This window comes from Gorilla gorilla, chromosome 16 (genome assembly GCF_029281585.2).
Source record: "Gorilla gorilla gorilla isolate KB3781 chromosome 16, NHGRI_mGorGor1-v2.1_pri, whole genome shotgun sequence".
NCBI lineage: Eukaryota > Metazoa > Chordata > Mammalia > Primates > Hominidae > Gorilla > Gorilla gorilla.
The window spans coordinates 35268276-35286248 of record NC_073240.2 but is presented as its reverse complement, the minus strand read 5'-3'; the positions used below and the strand labels follow the sequence as shown (position 1 = coordinate 35286248).

At 51.8% G+C, this 17973-nt stretch overlaps 1 protein-coding gene across 1 annotated transcript in view; it reads left to right on the top strand.

The window, feature by feature from the left end:
* The first annotated feature begins 2478 nt into the window (after nucleotides 1–2478).
* The window catches only part of LOC134757268 (serine/arginine repetitive matrix protein 2-like), a 31533-nt gene continuing 16038 nt past the window's right edge, over nucleotides 2479–17973 (top strand). Inside the window, exons 1-2 of the mRNA XM_063698734.1 lie at nucleotides 2479–2901; nucleotides 3000–3513. Coding sequence (XP_063554804.1) covers nucleotides 2479–2901; nucleotides 3000–3513 — 937 coding nt within the window. The remainder of the gene's footprint in view (nucleotides 2902–2999; nucleotides 3514–17973) is intronic.

The window sequence follows — 17973 nt, the reverse complement described above, 5'->3', positions numbered from 1 at the left end:
TTGGTGTGCTGCACCTATTAACTCGTCATTTACATTAGGTATATCTCCTAATGTTATCCCTCCCCCTCCCCCCACCCCATGACAGGCCCCGGTGTGTGATGTTCCCCACCCTGTGTCCAAGTGTTCTCATTGTTCAATTCCCATCTATGAGTGAGAACATGTGGTGTTTGGTTTTCTGTCCTTGAGATAGTTTGCTCAGAATGATGGTTTCCAGCTTCATCCATGTCCCTACAAAGGACATGAACTTATCCTTTTTTATTGCTGCCTTTTTTATAGTATTCCATGGTATATATGTGCCACATTTTCTTAATCCAGTCTATCATTGATGGACATTTGGGTTGGTTCCAAGTCTTTGCTATTGTGAATAGTGTCGCAATAAACATACGTGTGCATGTGTCTTTATAGCAGCATGATTTATAATGCTTTGGGTATATACTCAGTAATGAGATCGCTGGGTCAAATGGAATTTCTAGTTCTAGATCCTTGAGGAATCACCACACTGTCTTCCACAATGGTTGAACTAGTTTACAGTCCCACCAACAGTGTACAAGCGTTCCTATTTCTCCACATCCTCTCCAGCACCTGTTGTTTCCTGACTTTTTAATGATCACCATTCTAACTGGTGTGAGATGGTATGTCATTGTGGTTTTGATTTTCATTTCTCTGATGGCCAGAGATGATGAGCATTTTTTCATGTGTCTGTTGGCTGCATAAATGTCTTCTTTTGAGAAGTGTCTGTTCACATCCTTCGCCCGCTTTTTGATGGGGTTGTATGATTTTTTTCTTGTAAATGTATTTATTTGTAGATTCTGGAATATTAGCCCTTTGTTAGATGGGTAGATTGCAAAAATTTCCTCCCATTCTGTAAGTTACCTGTTCACTCTGACGGTAGTTTCTTTTGCTGTGCAGAAGCTCTTTAGTTTAATTAGATCCCATTTGCTTATTTTGGCTTTTGTTGCCATTGCTTTTGGTGTTTTAGTCATGAAGTCCTTGCCCGTGCCTATGTCCTGAATGGTATTGCCTAGGTTTTCTTCTAGGCTTTTTATGGTTTTAGGTCTAACATTTAAGTCTTTAATCCATCTTGAATTAATTTTTGTACAAGGTATAAGGAAGGGATCCAGTTTCAGCTTTGTACATATGGCTAGCCAGTTTTCCCAGAACCATTTATTAAATAGGCGTTCTCTCCTTTCGTATCTAAAGGAGTTTTATGGACAGGCTGATGGTGGTTATGTGCATGTGGGGAGAGCTTAGAGTGGGAGCCAGTCATTACACTGGTGGACCTTTAAATGCCACGGTAGGGAGGCTTCCTCCAGAGGACCGACAACTACACTAGCAGCACCCACTCTCACCAGGCAGTGTACACAACTCTCTTTGGAGAGAATCTCTGATTTTTTTCTTTGGGGTAAGTGACTGGCTGCATCCATGATTTGGGGGGGAGGGGCATTAATTGTCCATGCTGGATCTTCATTTATTCTACCTGTTCCAGTCCCATTTCTACTTTGCCCTCTGTGATACCTGCACTGCACTGGAGCCTGGAGGCTCCCTGAGGTTCTCACAGGCGGACGGGTCAGCCACCCCCCGCCCCCCGGCTCCAGACCCTCTTCGTATGTTCTGGGCTTGTGCCCTCGAATCTATCCCATAGATCTCTAAATCCTCTTCATCTTCCAGATGAAATCATTCATCTGCTAACGACTTCCTTCTGCCCTCTTTGTTATGTGGCTTAGACTTTTAAAAACACTGATCCATTAGTTGAATGGAAGAAGAGGATATAAATGTGATTTATCAGACCCCATCTTGAATCCCATTCATTTCACAGCTGCTGTCCTAACTCAGGCTCAGGGTGTGCAGAGGCCAAGTCCACACTGTATCTAACCCTAGTGCAGCTCAGGATTTGGTTTTCCCCAGCCCGTTCTCCTCAGGGTCTCAGGTCAGGCCCTCAGGGCAGCAGGAAGATGGGCTCTCCTCACCCCCCAGGCCCCCTGTCCTTCTGTGCTCCCCCCACCCCCGTCTTCAGAACTTCCCATGCCACAGCTTCGCCTAGTCCAGCCACAAGGAGAAAAGAAAACGAGGGCAAATCACCAGGATTTGGGGGAGCGAGGCAGCTGAGGTCCCGCTCTGCACAGACTAGGCACCTTGTGCCTCTCCCACGGCTTACCACATCTGCCTGGGACTCAATGAAAGGGCCAGAGGGCCGAAGGTGACACCGGAGTCTCCAGCACGACCTTCGCCGAGGGCCTCCAGGGGATTTCGATTTCTCGCGCTGTGGGGGCGGAAGACTGGCTCTCCTGGGGATGTGTGTGTGTCTGGGAGTGTGTGCTCCCCAGGGCCCCGCGGAGGTCAGGGTCCTCTCCATTCAGGACAGCAAGGAGAGAAAGGCCTGGAGTGAGGCCCTGGGGCTGGGGGCTAAAGCAGCAGAGTATCAGAAATGGGGTGCTAGGGTGGTTACTGGGGACCAGCAGGGAAGACTTGGAGTCCAGCATGCGCCTAGGGGTGCTGCGGTGGGGAGGCAGCAGGGGGCCTCCCCTGCCCGATAGGGCTTTCGGAGGCCGCGATCCCCGAGGGTTCCTAGCTCTAAGGTCCCCGCTTACAGCTGCGCGGGGCAGAGCGAGCAGGGCGCAGCGCCGCGGCCGGGGCAGGATGCGGAGCCTCGCGTTCACCGGCTTTACCCGCGAGACCAGACCCCTGCAACTCCCCAGCCAGCAAGGCCGGGACGTGCTTCGGGCATCTGTGTGCTCCCCAGGGCCCGGGACGTTCGGGGCGCTGAGCCGTCCAACGTCTGGGTTCCAGCCCCGGTCCCGTAGATCCTCCCGGCTGGACCCGGGTCCTGGGTGCACCCGCCCGCCCTGCCGATGTCCCAGTGCCGGGGCCAGGGGTCGCAGGGCCTCGCGAACGCCCGGCACGGTCGCATCTTTTTCTTCCCTGTCTTCCCCGCGCGCGGTGTCGCCGGGAACCGTTTCCTGGCCCCAGTGATCCAAGAGCCGGTGAGGTAAATAAAGCAGCACGGACCGGGGCGCGGGCTCGGCAGCCGCAGCTCAGTGCGCGTGCGCCAGGTAGCGGCAGCCCTGCGTGCTTTCCGTACTCCGCTTGCGGTATGTACCCGCCGCTATTCAGCTTCCGCGCTAATTAGCAGTCGCGGTGTGCCGCTACGTGCGGACTCTCAAGGAGCTCAGCCTCCCGGACGGAGCCGGCGGCAGCGGGGCGAGGACGGCGGCGCGGCGAGGACGGCGGCGCGGCGAGGACGGCGGCGCGGCGAGGACGGCGGCGCGGCGAGGACGGCGGCGCGGCGAGGACGGCGGCGCGGCGAGGACGGCGGCGCGGCGAGGACGGCGGCGCGGCGAGGACGGCGGCGCGGCGAGGACGGCGGCGCGGCGAGGACGGCGGCGCGGCGAGGACGGCGGCGCGGCGAGGACGGCGGCGCGGCGAGGACGGCGGCGCGGCGAGGACGGCGGCGCGGCGAGGACGGCGGCGCGGCGAGGACGGCGGCGGACCGGGGCAGCCCCGCGCCCTGGCCAGGTACGCTGGGGAACCTTGGCTGCCTGACTCCCTGGCGGCGGCAACCTGGGGCCGCCCGCGGCGCCGCGGGGACCCGGACGCGTGGGGGGCGGCGCGGAAGCTGCAGGCCAAGAGCTCCCGAGCGCTGCCCCCCGGACTCGGCGGGGCTGCGGGGAGGCCGCCGCTGGGATCTAGGGGTGCAGCCCGGCGGCCCTACGCGTCTCGGACCGGACCATCCTCCTCCCACGACGGGCGGGCGGGTGCGGCGGGGACCAGGCAATGCTCTCGCATCCCGGGAGGGGCTCACTGCGGCGAGGGGCCACTCTCGGCGCGGGCAAGTGGCGCTGTCTGCCGGGGCCGCCCGCTCGTATCTCGCTGGGCTGGCCAGGCCGCTGGTGCGTTCCGCTGCCCCGCTTGACTTCGGCATCAAGTCCCCGTGCTGGGCGGCAACTACTGAGTTTGGGGTCGCCTCTGGGTTCGCTTCCCCGGGAGAACCCGAGCCCGGATATTCGCCCCTTCCCTTTCCCTGTATAATAAGGCCCAGAGGGAAAAACTTCTCAATTAAAAACCCCACACCTTGTTGCCCCAGGGCTGCAGGCGCCGGGTTGGAGGCACGCCGCGGACCTGCCCCTCGGCAGGACCCCTTCTCCACGCCAGGCACTGCCTGGCAAGGCTGCTGGAGGGAGATCTGGCCGCAGATGGTGAAGGAGAACATCGAGGCCCCCAGTCCCCAAGCAGGGCTCCATGGGTCGGGCGGCGGGCCTTGGTAAGCCTAAGCGAGGGGTGAACTTCCTTTCCCCGGGGCCGACGCGGAGGGAGGGTGCGGGGAACGCCCGCTGAGGGGCCTGTCCTGCGGTACCCCAGTGGAGAGCAGAGCCTTAGAGGGGCCTGCTAGTCTTAGTATTTATTGGCAGAAGAAAGGCTTATTTTTTCAGATCTCTTGAGATACGACCTGGCAGGCACCAGACGTAAATCTGTGGTTGAGTGCAGTCAGCTCTTAAACGGGCATGCGGTGGATGAAGCGCCCCAAACTTGGCATCTTGTGTCTGGCACTTTGTTTTTGGGCTAAACTGCCTCTGGCCTCTTCAACCTCCTGTGCCTCTTTCTGTTTTTGTTTGTTTGTTTCTATTTTCTTCCTCGTTGAGAAAGGACAGTGGTTTTAGAAATAATGATCTGAGAGCTTTGCAGGTTGAAGTGGGACAAGTTTTCCTAAGGTTCAGGTTGGCAGTTGCCAGGAGCCTGCAGGTGGCTTTTTCTCAGGCCTCTGGGTCAGGGTCCCTCCAGTGAGGTGAGGCAGGGGTTTCTCCCCTCCCAGAGGTGTGGCCACTACGCAGGGGGACAGGAACTGGGTTTCCCAGTCCGGGGAGTCCAGGATGCCCTGCACTCTGCGCTGATTCTTGGGTGACCGTGGGGGCTGCCTTCCCCTGCAGCCTGGGCTAGAGAGGGTCTCCTGAGCTTAGGAACTGCGGGGCAGGAGGGCTGGGGTGATAAGGACACGTGGAACTTGCTGGGGCTCCGGGCAGTGTCCAGGGCGTGAGTAGATAAAGCTGGACCTTGCAACTGTGTGCCGGCAACCCTCGGTGGGCTCTAGCAGTACTGTCGGGGGGCCCTTGGAGTGGGCTCCCTGGCTGGGCTGGGACTGGGTGATGGCAGTAGCAATGGGGCACCAAGTCTTCCCTCTCATTTGTTAGGAAGTGCGGTCTGTGCCCGTCCCCACTGTCTGGCTCTTGGGCTGGGAGAAGCTGCAGGCTGAGTCCCACGGGGTGTGAGTGTGTGTGAGCAGGAGTGGGTGCTGGAAGGAGGTAAAGCTGGTGACCATCAGCTCCTCATTCTCTTCCACCTTGCATGTTTTCTCTGACACCCCAGACCCAAGTTGTGGCCTGCTAGTTAACTTGTTTACATAACCTTCTTAAGTAGCTCTAACCTTTAAAAAAAAAAAAAATCAAAATGTTAGTTTCACAGGAATAATTGGTGGGGATGGATTGTGAAATGGAGCTGCATAAATATCCAGTTTGCCAACTGAGCTAAGAAATTCTGGATAAAAGTAAAAGGTAATTGTAAAAGACACTGATCACACCCCTGGAAGCTTAGAGATGGGATAAGACACCTTGATTTTTCCCAGAGAAAACTGAGGAAGTCAGAGGAAAAACAGTTGATGGTGAGGTTGGCATCAGCCTGGGCTTTGTTTGGATTGGGCGGCGGTGGCTGTGGTGAGGGCTGTTGGAGTGGGGAGAGTGGGGGTTGAGACTGGCTGAAGAGGCCCCCTCCAGGCCTCAGCTCCTCTCTGGCACTCCTCGCTGTCCTCTGCCACGCATACCTGCCCCGGTGACTTAACAGGTGTGGGCCTCAGGTGACACCATGGTCTGAAGCCTTGGAGAAACCTTTACTGTCCAGGGGTGGAGAGGACTGGCGGTTGGTGGGGATCGAGACCCTGCACACATCGCTGGGTGGCTTGAATGTCTTCGGCAGAGATTACATGCCCTGCCTTGCAGCCTGGTCCTTAGAGAAACGGAGAGAGCTCTGGGCCTGGGCGGCGGCCCTGGCTGTACCACTGACAGGCTGTGTGCCCTCCGCGCAGTCTCAGTTCCTCACCCTTGCCAGGTGGCCATGAGGACTGGGAACATGGAGGCACAGGTAGGGTGTAAGGTAGCCACTGATGACCAGGCAGGCCTCCACAGTGTAGGTCAAGTTTGAGATGGTTGCTCACCAGGAGGCAGCCTGTGTGCCTGGCAGGGGCTGGGGATGCTCATTGTTCCCTTGGATGGTGGTTGGCCTGAGCGCCTACAGAGAGGCTTCTCTGGCTCCTTCCTTTCCCAGAGTTCCTCCCCACCCCTCTGCCGCCCACCGCCTGGGTTGGGTCCAGCTCGTGTCTCAGAGCAGCCTGCTGGCACAGGCTGAGTCAGCTGTCATGGGCACTGTCTTTTCTCATCTCTCCTGAAGCCAATCCTCCCCTCTATCTCCCTGTCCAGACACACAAGGGAGGCCCGGGAGTTAGGTGACCTCAAGGTCATGCAGCCAGGCTCTCTCTGTGGAACCCTGCGTACTGGTGGGGTGCCATTGCTGTGTGCATTATGATTTCTGTGCCGGCTGTGAGGTTTCCCAGGTTGGGCTGTGCAAGTTGGCCCAGGTCAGGTGTGTCACCATTGCCCAGGCCTTCAGTGGCTTTCCAGTGCTCCCTCCACATCCATGTTTCTCGGCCTGATTTTTCTCAAGTTCCCCCGCTCGCTCCCAAGAATGGTCCCTTCAGGCTCTCCTGGCTCCAGGCAGACAGGCTCATTGCCCAGATCTGCCCTGGGTTGTCCCCACCCCATCCCCACCTGTCATCTTGGCCCACGTCCATCCCGGAGATCCTAACTGAATGTAGGCTCTTTCGTCTTATTCCTTGGTCCTCAGATTTGCCAGGCCACTCTTGCCTCCAGGCCTTTGCACATGCTATTCCCACCCCCTTGCCATCAGCCACCCCCAGATGCCCACCTGGCCGGCCCCTCACCTATTGCCGGCTCCCTGACAGCCCTACATAAATTAGCATTACTTCCCCTTCTCTTGTTAACCTTGCTTTGTGTTTCTCCTTAACCTTGCTTTGTGTTTCTCCTTAGTACTCAACATTCAGTGTGTTATTTATGTACTTGTTTGTTTATTGTCAGTCTCTTATCACTCAAATGTAAAAGACTTTGTTCACCTCTGGATCCCCAGTAGCTAGAAAAGTGCCTGGCACACAGCAGAGCCTTAGTGCTGTTGTTGGATGAGTGAGTGAATGAAACACGGGAGCAGTAGTCTCCTTGCAGCACATGTCCTGCTCCCTGTGCCTCCTTTTCCCGAGTCCCAGAGCTGGAACCCAGCTGTGTTCACCTTTGGATCCTCCTAGAATGTAGCACAGACCCTTACTCAGTGGGCAGTCAGGAAAGAGCTGCAGAGTTGTACTGTGCAACGTCAGTTTCACATAGGCCAGAGGAGAACGTGTTTGGGAAGGTAACCAGCCCAAAGAATGAGCTTTCTTATTGTGCACTGAGATTCCTTTTTGGATTTTCAGTTGTTTGGGTTCTCTGCACCCAGGTGGTCCCTGCTGCCAAAGTCAGCGCTGCGTCTCCCTGCAGTCACCTCGGATGCGGATGCACTTTGGAAGGAGGCACCCCCACGCCCAGATTCACTTCCCACTCCATCTGGATCTTTCCAAACTTGTCTTGTACCTAATGTCAGACTCTGTCCCAGGGCTCTCAGCCACTCTGCTTTCCCTTCCAGAAGCCTCCTCCTGCTTGACTCTCTCCTGCGTGTGTCCTGGCCTGGTTGGAGAAGATGCTTTGGTTTTATCAGAAAGGGACTGGGAGGTCGGAAAAGAGAATGGGATTTGGAGTAACAGGAGCTCAGTTCCAGCCTGGCCCTGCCACTAATCCCTGGGGCCCAGGGCCAGTCTTCTGGCTTGAGAGTCTTTCTCAGCATCTGCAATGCGCGCATGAGGCCTCTTGCCTGTGGTTGTTTTGAGGCACAGACGAGATGCGATATTGAACTGATGCGAGATATTTTATGACAGCAAGGACTCCATGGTGTGGCTTCTCTTATTGTCCTGGGAGTTTTAAGGGTCAGGTTTGTGAGTTACAGCTACGGCCTAGTGAGAGAATGCAGAGGAGGCCTGTCATAAACTCTAAAGGGCTGTTTTAATGTAAGGTGGTGCATCTGTTGGTTTGTGTTTCAAGGATCAAAATTAAGAGAAAAAATATGTGGTTGAGATACCTGCGTTGAGTGACTGTGGAAATATTTTCATCTCCAGTTTTCTGGAAACGGAAACACTCCAACATTTAAAGATGGTTTTGATGGCGAAACCACTGGAATGAAACACACATCATCGGGCAATTCTGTGTGTTGAGTTCCATCCCTCTTTGTTTGTCATTTTAAATAATTTCCCGACAAATCCAGAAGGCAGGTCTTGTCTTAACTTCGCGACAAGGAGGCTGGGGACAGGTAGCTGAGCTATGGGTTGCCTAAGAGCACTCTGCTGTGACGGGGCAGTGCTGGCCTTTGAGCCTGAGCTGGAGAGAGTGTGAGGCCCATGTTTTCTCTCTGTCTCCTGCTGGGGCCCATTTTGTGTCAGATTTGTTTTTAACGGGGTGGGCATGACTAGGACTTATGACCACTGGTGGGCAAGTACATGGGCTAATTTTCAACACGTGCTGAGAGACTGATGGCTGGCATCGGAGAGTTATGGAAATGCCACAGATGACGTGAGCCCTTCACAGCGATGGGGAAAGGGCGTGGGAGCTTGCCCTCCAGGAAGGTGGCTGACATGGTTGCTGGGACACTAAGGTGTTTTCCATTTTGCACTTGAAGACAACATGGATTCTTAGCACTTCTTGTCCCTAGAATCAACTGTGCAGAGAGATGCTTGGTTCTGAAACTCTCAGGCAAAGACAGTTATGAGGAAACTCTTATTAGTAAATAGTGAGTCAGAGAACACTACTGACATTTAGGATTTTCAGTTGAGATACATATGTACTGTCATGCGTCACATGACATTGTTTTGGTGAATGATAGCATATATGACAGAGGTCCCATAAGAATATCATGGGGCTCAAAAATTCCTATTGCCTAGTGACATTGTCGTAAAGTTGTCGTGCAGTTACTTTATTTTTTTAAAAAATGTAGCCTAACTGTACAATGTTTATAAAGTCTGCACTAGTGTACAGACTGACTCACCGGAGCAACTTCCATTCATGGAAGGTCCATTCATGGAAAGTGCCCTAGACAGGGGCACCATGTTTTATCTTTTATAGCATATTTTTACTTTGTGCCTTTTCTATGTTTAGATACACACCTTCAGCACAGTAACATGCTGCCTAGGTTTGCAGCCTAGGAGCAGTAGGCTGTACCCTATAACCTAGTGTGTTGTAGTAGGTCTGTATAATGTATGCTCTATGATGTTCTCATAATGATGAAATTGCCTGATGATAAATTTCTCAGAATACATCCCTGTCATTAAGTGACGCATCAGAGTGTGTGTGTGTGTGTGTGTGTGTGTGTGTGTACGATATATAATTTTTTTCATTTGGTCGGTTTGGCATTCCTGGAATTGATTCTCCAGCAAGGCAGCTCTAAATATGAATTCCTCTGAACTGTTGTATGTGTTGTTAATTTAATAAACAAGTATCGTTTATGGTTTCCCGCAGTTGGTTTGATTATCAACTGTCTTGGAAAAACCCATTGTTTCAAAAATAGTAAAGCCACTAGTTGAGTAACCGCATGCATTTAGGGATGATGGATTTCTCAGGTCTCTCTGGAAGCAAGTGTGTGCATTGTGCAATTAAAACATAGTTTCTGTTTCTCAGTCTTGGTGTAATAAGTGAGCCATGTGCTCAAGCATCTGTCTGAATTATCCGGAGCTGGTGGCAGCTGCCACGGGTGTGGTGCAGTGGGGCCAGGCGTGTGTTAGGAACTGGAAGCTCTGGGAAGCCAGGCTCTGCCTCCACGTGTGAGCCAGCTGTAGAGCGTCACTGCTCAGAGTTTGTCTTGACTCATCCCGAGAAGGGCACGTGGAGGTCTGTGTCCCATTCCTCACCAGCCACTGAGTTACTATGGATGGAGGAGATGAGATGTGTGCAACTGTTCTGCTACAGTAAAGCACTCAGTCAGTGTAGTCACCAGGGTTAGGATGTGTGAGTGTTTTACCAACCTGCCTGCTGGGTGTCAGACACCTGGCACTACCTCCAGCTTCTAACTGATTCTGGCTAGTACGTGTGAAAGCTGTCAGCTGAGTGATGAATGGACCGATTTTGGCCACAGGTCCCTGCACTTCCCACCTGGCCTGACTGCTAGATTCTGAGCCCCTGAGGCAGGACTGAATGGGTCATATTGATGGCTGATTCTCTCAGGAATGGCATTGGGTGAAATCGAGGTTTTCCTGACCCACAGCTCCTACTAGAAGTGCCTTTCTTTTGTGCATGTATTGTGAAGATTCTGCCTGTGAACTTTCTCTACCCTTTGAGTCCTAAGGTTCAGGTACCTGGAGAGGAGCGGGTCATCGTTTTGGAGGTTGGATGTGTGGTTGTTGGGGAAGACGTCTTTGTGCTGTGTTGGGTTGGAAGCTTTGAGAGCAGAAGCCCCTCCAGACCAAGAACTCCTGATTGTGTCTTTCCCTTGGGCTTTCGCAGTTTTCAGCTTCTAAATTAACTGCATTTTATTAAGTAATGGTTTTCTTCTTGATCACAGGCGTGCCTGTGCTTAATCAGCACTGAGGACTGGTGCTACTTCAGTTGATTTGATACACCTAGAGGCAGCCTCATCTCCAACTTGTCTTGACTTCATTTGGGGAGCTGCCGTGGGGGACCCCTGGACTGGCAGCATTCCCACCCCTCACTTTGGCAACGCTGGCCTAACTCCTTGTATGTGTTGCTCCTTTTATCCGTCACATAGGGTGGCTTAATCTAATAGTGGAAACAAAGGGGTGCGGGACACTAACATGGTAGGTCTCACCTTGCCCGTCATTCACCTCTCAGTCCTTTGACACTCAGGGACTCTGCAGTGGTACAACCGGGAGCAGGTACCCTTCAGTTTTCTTACCCCCGAGTCCCTTTGCCTGGAGCACTGTCCATCTATCCACCCATGCACTCAGTAGGTATTTTCCAAGCAGCTACTATATTCCAGCTTTCTTGTTCCCAGTTTAGAGCTGGGTGGGATCAGGAGGGAGGGCATGGAAGGGGTTGCTGGAGAATGTGCAATGGCATCAGAGCCCCATTCTGGCTCTGGGTCCAAGGCCCTCCTAGAGAGGCACAGTCTGGAAGATATGAGAGCCCCACGGTAGGTTGGGGTGGATCATGGACCCTATCCTAGAAGAGTGGGTGGGTTTGCCCCTTCAGAGCCCAGGCCAGAAGAGCCCTCTAGGCAGAAGGGCCAGCCTGGAGTGTGGCACCCTGGGCATAGGGAGGGCCAGGTTTTTGGCAGCAGGATTATGTAGTTTGTGTAGGTCAGAGCTGGAGATGGGGGTTGGGGGGCAGTTCCTGACCATTAGGGGCTTGGTAGCCCTGGAGAGCCTTTGCTGTGGGTTGGGAGCAAAGTAGATGGGCCAATAACAACACATATTTTAGCAAGCGAATTCTAGGAGAGTGATTTCTGCAGCTGGCTTCCCTAGTGGACAGTTCAGAGCATGGGAGGAAGACGCGGTCAGGGGCGTGTTGAGGGGTGCATCCAGAGGCGAGGGGAGGGTGTGGGGAGGTATGAGCAGAAGATGTGACATGGGGTGGGGAGGGGTGCAGTGAGGACGCAGGAGGGTGGCGGGGGCAGGTGTCTGGCCGAGGCACCGCCAGCGTCATGTGGAGGCTCTGGAGCCCACTCCCCACTGGCTTCTATAGGAGGTGGCAGCTGATGCCAAGTCCCAGCCTTGCTAGTGCGGACGTTTTATTTTACCCTTCTTTTTTTTTTTTTTTTTTTTTTACAAGGATTTATAGGATTTCTAGATTAAATTGCCCCTATTCTCCAAGAAGGAGCAGGAACAGCAGCGATGCAGGGTGATGGGCTGCAGAGGCCTCTGCAGCAGGATGGGGTCTGGGGAGACATTTGGGTGCCTCCTGTCCACGGCCTCGATAGGCCAGGGCGCCTGCAGCTTGGGCCCTCTTCCCCTTTCAGGTGGAGGGAGCTGTTCATCCTCTGGGGGCTGCTGGGCAAGAAACATTTCTTACTGATAATGTGAAGCGTCAGAGGTCCCTGTTTTATGGGTAAGTTGCTGTATGTTTTGGAGCTGCAGTCAGTCTGTTTTTCTCACTAGTATGGTGTGGAGGTGGGGGACAGTATTCCCTCCCGTGAGGCCCATGCCCGCTTCATTATCCCTGTCTGCTGGGACTGCGCTGGTTGCTGGCTGAGGCTACCTTTGTTACTTCCATGCGCTGTAACTGGAAAGACCTGCTGCTTGTTAGGCTCCTTAGAAATCTGATTTGAAGGCTGGGCACAGTGGTTCATGCTGTAATCCCAGCACTTTGTGAGGCTGAGGAGGGAGGATCACTTACGCCCAGGAGTTTGACATCAGCCTGGGCAACACAGGGAGACCTCACCTCTACAGAAAAATAGAAAAATTAGCCAGATGTGGTGGCTCACGGGTGTGGTCCTAGCTACTTGGGAGGCTGAGGTGGGAGGATCGCTTAAGCCCAGGAGGTTGAGGCTGCAGTGAGTTGTGAGGGTGCCACTGCCCTCCCCTGGGTGACAGAGCGAGAACTTCTCTCTCTCAAAAAAAAAAAAGTCTGATTTGAAGGAGAGAAAGCTCTATTTGATGTGGGGGTTGGGGGTGGAGAGCACCTCTGCGGTTAGACCTTTGTATCATCTTGATGATTTTAATCAGACATCTAATATTATGCTGTAGTTCATGTCAACTGATTTCCCAAACCTGAATTTCAGAGACTTCCCATGACACACCGGGCAGTGGGTGTGGGGATGGTGAGAGACTGTTAGTTATTCCAGGAACAGAGGCCTTTTCTGATTGTCCTGCTCACCAGCACACTGATGGGCTGGGGAGTAGAGCCCTGGCTTATTTATGTGCAGTTGTTCCTTTTGAACATGTCTTGTTTTGCTGGTGATTTGGCAAATAGGTTGAAACCAAGCCCTCCCCCAGTTCCTCAACCACCTAGGACTCCACAGGTGCCTGGGAGTCCGATGGCTGGCAGGCTGCCTTTTGAAGCTTGGCCTAGTGTCCCGCAGCTGTTGGTTGTCCTAGGAATCCAAGGAAAAGCTGCTGAATTCTGTGGCCCCAGGAGGATCTTTGTCCTCCTTTTGCAGAGCAGTAGGTGGATTTGCTCTGTTGAGCTGGAAGGAAGAATTTTTAGATTTCCTCTGGCTGAAGAAGTTAAAATGGAACCATCTACATCAATTCCCCACAATTGGACTTTAAAGCAAGTTTTCAGAAAAACGGACTCGATTATTTTCTATGTGTGGAAGCAAATTCCTTGGGAACTTCTGGTGAAATTTTTTTTTTTTGAAACGGAGTCTCACTCTGTCACCCAGGCTGGAGTGCAGTGGCACAATCTCGGCTTACTGTAAGCTCCACCTCCTGGGTTCACGCCATTCACCTTCCTCAGCCTCCCGAGTAGCTGGGACTACAGGCACCCGCCACCACTCGCAGCTAACCTTTGTATTTTTAGTACAGACGGGATTTCACCGTGTTAGCCAGGATGGTCTTGATCTCCTGATCTCATGATCTGCCTGCTTCAGCCTCCCAAAGTGCTGCGATTACAGGCGTGAGCCACCGTGCCCGGCCTAACTTCTGGTGAATTTTAAAGTGCTTGTCTATTTTGTTTTATTCTCCAATACTGAGAAGTCTTTAACAACTAGAGGCTGCTTGGGTAGGTCAAGGTTTGGGGGGCAGTGCTCCCCACCAGAGCTAATCATTAAATAGATCTGCCATCTGTAGTTTTTGTTTTGCATTTTGAGTTGGAGGTGTTGCTATGTTGTCTCTAGGCTGGACTTGAACTCCTGGGCTCAGGCAATCCTCCCGCCTCAGTCTCCTGAGTAGCTGGGACTACAGGTACATGCCACTGTACCTGGCTTGATGTCTCTGTTTTAAAAAATTTTGCCTTCTCGCAATTATCTTGTATCTCTGGAGAAGAAAGGTGCCATTTTTCTGGCAGTGGAATTTGGAGTTGAGAAGGACCCTGGCTCCATCAATGGGGCTGGCGCCTAACATATGATAGATCTATAACATAGATCTTGAGATCCTTTAAATATCTGTTTCTGGTTATGAAATTCAAATGTACTAATTATAAAGATTAGAACTTTACAGAAATGCATCATGTAGCATAGAAAATGAAAGCTTCCCCCTAACTTCACCACTGCCCCATTCAGTGCCCACAAAGATAATCATTGTTCACAGTTTGGTGGCGATTCCTCCCATTTTCTTTTCTGTCTGTGAACATATTTTACTTGTCTTTTAAATACATACATATTTTAAAAGTATTTTTCAACAAAGTGGGATCCTATTGTAAATAAGATTTGCAGTTCGATCCCCTCACCAGCTGTGTGTCTTAGAGATGGTCCCTTGTCCTTTGCACAAGCAGCGTTATTCTGACACTTGCATAATATGTGACTGTTTACTTATTGAACTTTTGGGTTCCGTTTTTCACACTCACGGAGAATGCTGACAGGTGGAGTCTCGTACATTAAACCCTTGCATCTGCGTGGGGTTGTTTTCGTAGCATAGATTCCTAGAAGTGGACTTGGGGGGCTGAATGGTTTGGGCATTCAGAGTGTCAACAGATATTGCCAAATTGCTCTCTTGACAGGTGGTGATCATTCTAAATGATGCTAGTGTGTGGGGCAGCGGTGTCCCCACTGACACTCTCTGGACATGATCAGTCTTTGTGTTTCATTCAGTCATGTGGGTGTAAAGTGATAGCTTATTTCATTTTGTATTTGTAAAAATTGTGAATGACAACAAACTGCTCCTCTTGTGCTTACTACTAATTTGAATTTCTCTTTCTAATTCTCTTTTTCATCCTTGCCTGTTTTTCTCTTGATTTGTGTAGCTTTTCCTTGTTGATTTATAGGTGTTCTTGGTACACAGGGTTATTCCTCATTTTCTATATATATTGCGGATATTTTCTCTCAGATGCCACTTGTCCTTTGAATTTGTTTAAAGACATCTCTGGCAATGTAAAAATTTGGAATTTTTACATTGTTAAAACTATCAAGCTTGCTTTAATTACTCCTTAATTTTGTATCTTACTTAGAGAATGGGTTTATGTACCCTAATGTGTATAATCACCCTCCTGCATATTCTGCTAATACTTGATAGTCTCAATTTTTTTACATTTACATCTCTTCTTTGATTTAAAATGTATTTTAGATACAGTGTGATTTGGGGATGTAGTTTTTTTTTTATATAGGATTCCAACCTAATTTCCTAGTCAGCCACTTTGACCTCTCTGTTTTGGCAGGTTTGTCATGGGTTAAGTAGCTGCTGTGTTCTGAGTGTTTCTCCTGTGTTTCTGGATTCTCCATTCTAATTTACTGCTTTATTCTTGTGCCACTACCTACCGTGTAAGTTATGGTGGCTTTTGGTAAGACTTAGTTATCTTAAAGGGCCATTACCTCTTCATTCCTCTTCTTTTTTCATTTTCCGCCAACCTTTCTCCTATATTCCTTTGAATAGATAAGCTTTATTTTATTTAATTAATTAATTTTTTGAGACTGTCTTACTTTGTCACCCAGGCTGGATTGCAGCAGTGCAAACACGGCTCATTGCAGCCTTGACTTCCTGGTCTCAAGTGATCCTCCCACCTCAGCCTCCCAAGTAGCAGGGTCCACCACGCCTGGCTAATTTTTGTGTTTTTTGTAGAGGTGGGGTTTTTCCAAGTTTCCCAGGCTGGTCTTGAACTGCTGAGCTTAAGTGATCCTCTTGCCTTGGCCTCCCAAAGTTCTGGGATTACAGGCATGAGCCACCCTACCCGGCCGCTAGATAAACTTTAGAATAAACTGAATTCATCCCATATTCTGATTGGGATTTTGATTAAGGTTGCTCTGTGGGTTTTATGGTGGGGGTTGGGGTTGGGGAGAGGAGAGAGCTTTTGTATTTTCTTCTCATCCAGATTTTGATTTATGTAAAAAGTCGTTTGCCTCCATCACTGGAGCTTCATTGCTTTATTCATGCATGTTTGTGCGTCTCTCACTTCTGCTGTTGTCACTGGGATCATCCCCTCCTCTTGCCTTGTTTTCTAGCTGATCATGGCTGGTCTGTAGAAAAGTTGTTGCCTTTTAAATTTGTGGACTGCCTGCCCACCTTGCTTCAGTCTCTCTGTTGATGTAAATGGTTTGTCATTCTTCCTCTTGTATTTTTTTACTGGAGAATCATTTGCCATTGTCGACCTTTCTTTTTTGTTATTTATGCCTTTTGTTATGGGGTCCATTGTGGAGGGGTGTTTGATACTAGTCCACTCTGCGATCCCTGGGGCCCTCCTCAGGAGGGCCTTTCTGCTTCATGGTCAGTGGGTTGGCTCTTTGACTGGGGGTCCCTGTAGCTCAGCAGTCCCCAGGGCAGCCGCTGTGTCACAGAGTGGAAGCAGGCCGGTGGATGGTTTAAGTGAGTTTTTTTCCCTGTGTGGCTGGGCAAGCTGGAGGAGAGGGGTCTTAGGGAGTGGTTTCTCCAGGCAAGGGCAGTGGTTTGGCGGGGGCTGTCACATGGGTGCTCACCCATGGGGGCCTTAGAGGATGTGGCTTTCTCTGCTGCTTGGCCTCAGGCAGGGGGCTCAGAGGGTCTCCTCAGGTGCTATCAGTGGCTGTGGTGGTGGCAACGTCTGGGACCCATACCAGCAAGCTGGCAGCCACTGGTAGCCTCTGCTGCTTCCTCCAAACGTGAGGACCCCCAGGCAGTGGTGGTGGCCCCCTGGGTGCACAGGCAGATGAGGGGGTAGGGAGAAGAGGGTAGGGTACAGCCCTGGTTCTCAAAGCAGGTGGTGGGGCCAGCATGTGTGACTCAGTGGCCAAAGGGTCCATGGAGGTGGACCAAACTGGTTGAGGGGAGCCCCCACCCTGACTGTGCCAGGAGATGCTGCCCGTACCACCAAATTTCCACTGGGACCCATGGCCCTAGGGGAGGCTCTGGAATCTGTGAAGCTCAGGGTCATCGTCAGTTGTTCCCTGTCATTTATGTTCTAGCCTTGACCTTGGAGTGTCCACCCTGCAGGAGCTGCCAGTTGTTGTGAGTTCCTCGTGCTTCCTTGTGACAAGTGGTAGGGAGTGGCTACTGCTAGGTTAGATTTTGTTATTTTGCACATCATAGACTTTTTACACTAGTTTCCATCATTTTCATTTAGTCTTTGTTCAGGGTGTTAACAGCTATCAATACCAGCTAACGATGTGTTTGTGGGCATCATTTTCTCATCTTATGAGATAAACCAGCCAACCTAGTGCCTTTTGCATGAAGGTACTGATGCTCGGGGACTTGGGACTGATGGGTGGTGGGTGTTGCCAGGAATTCAGCCTCTTCCAACAGGAGCTGCAGGGTGGCGTGATGTGGCCCCATGTTGCCCTGTGGTGGTAGGGCAGGGGAGTGGCGCCCAGAGGCATGGGGGTGGTCAGCTTTCCAGGAAGGTGATCCAGGCCCAGGAAGGTCTGAAGTGTGATGGAGGGGAGAGGGAGAGGAGAGGGAGCCTACCGGGAGGTGTGGGTCCAAGGCCTGGGTGTGTGTTAGTTTGTCGTCATCCCATCTGCTAGGCATCCATTCTCTGTTGCGGTCCCCAAATGCCCCATTTCTGGCTTCATTCAGACGCAGTTCCTCTGCTCAGTGGAAGTGGAAGAGGTGGAACAGTTGTCTGTGCTGTCTTCAGAGCAGGTGGAGGCGGAGCTCGGCCAGCGTGTCACAGCCTAGTGGAAGAGCAACTAGCAAGAGAACCCGCTCTTCCCTGTGGCTCCTAGACACCTTGGTTGGAGGGTTGGCCAGGAGCAGGAGCAGGAAGAGCACTGTGGACAGAGCTGGCTCCTGGGACATGGGAGGCCTGTAGAATGCCTGCAGAATCA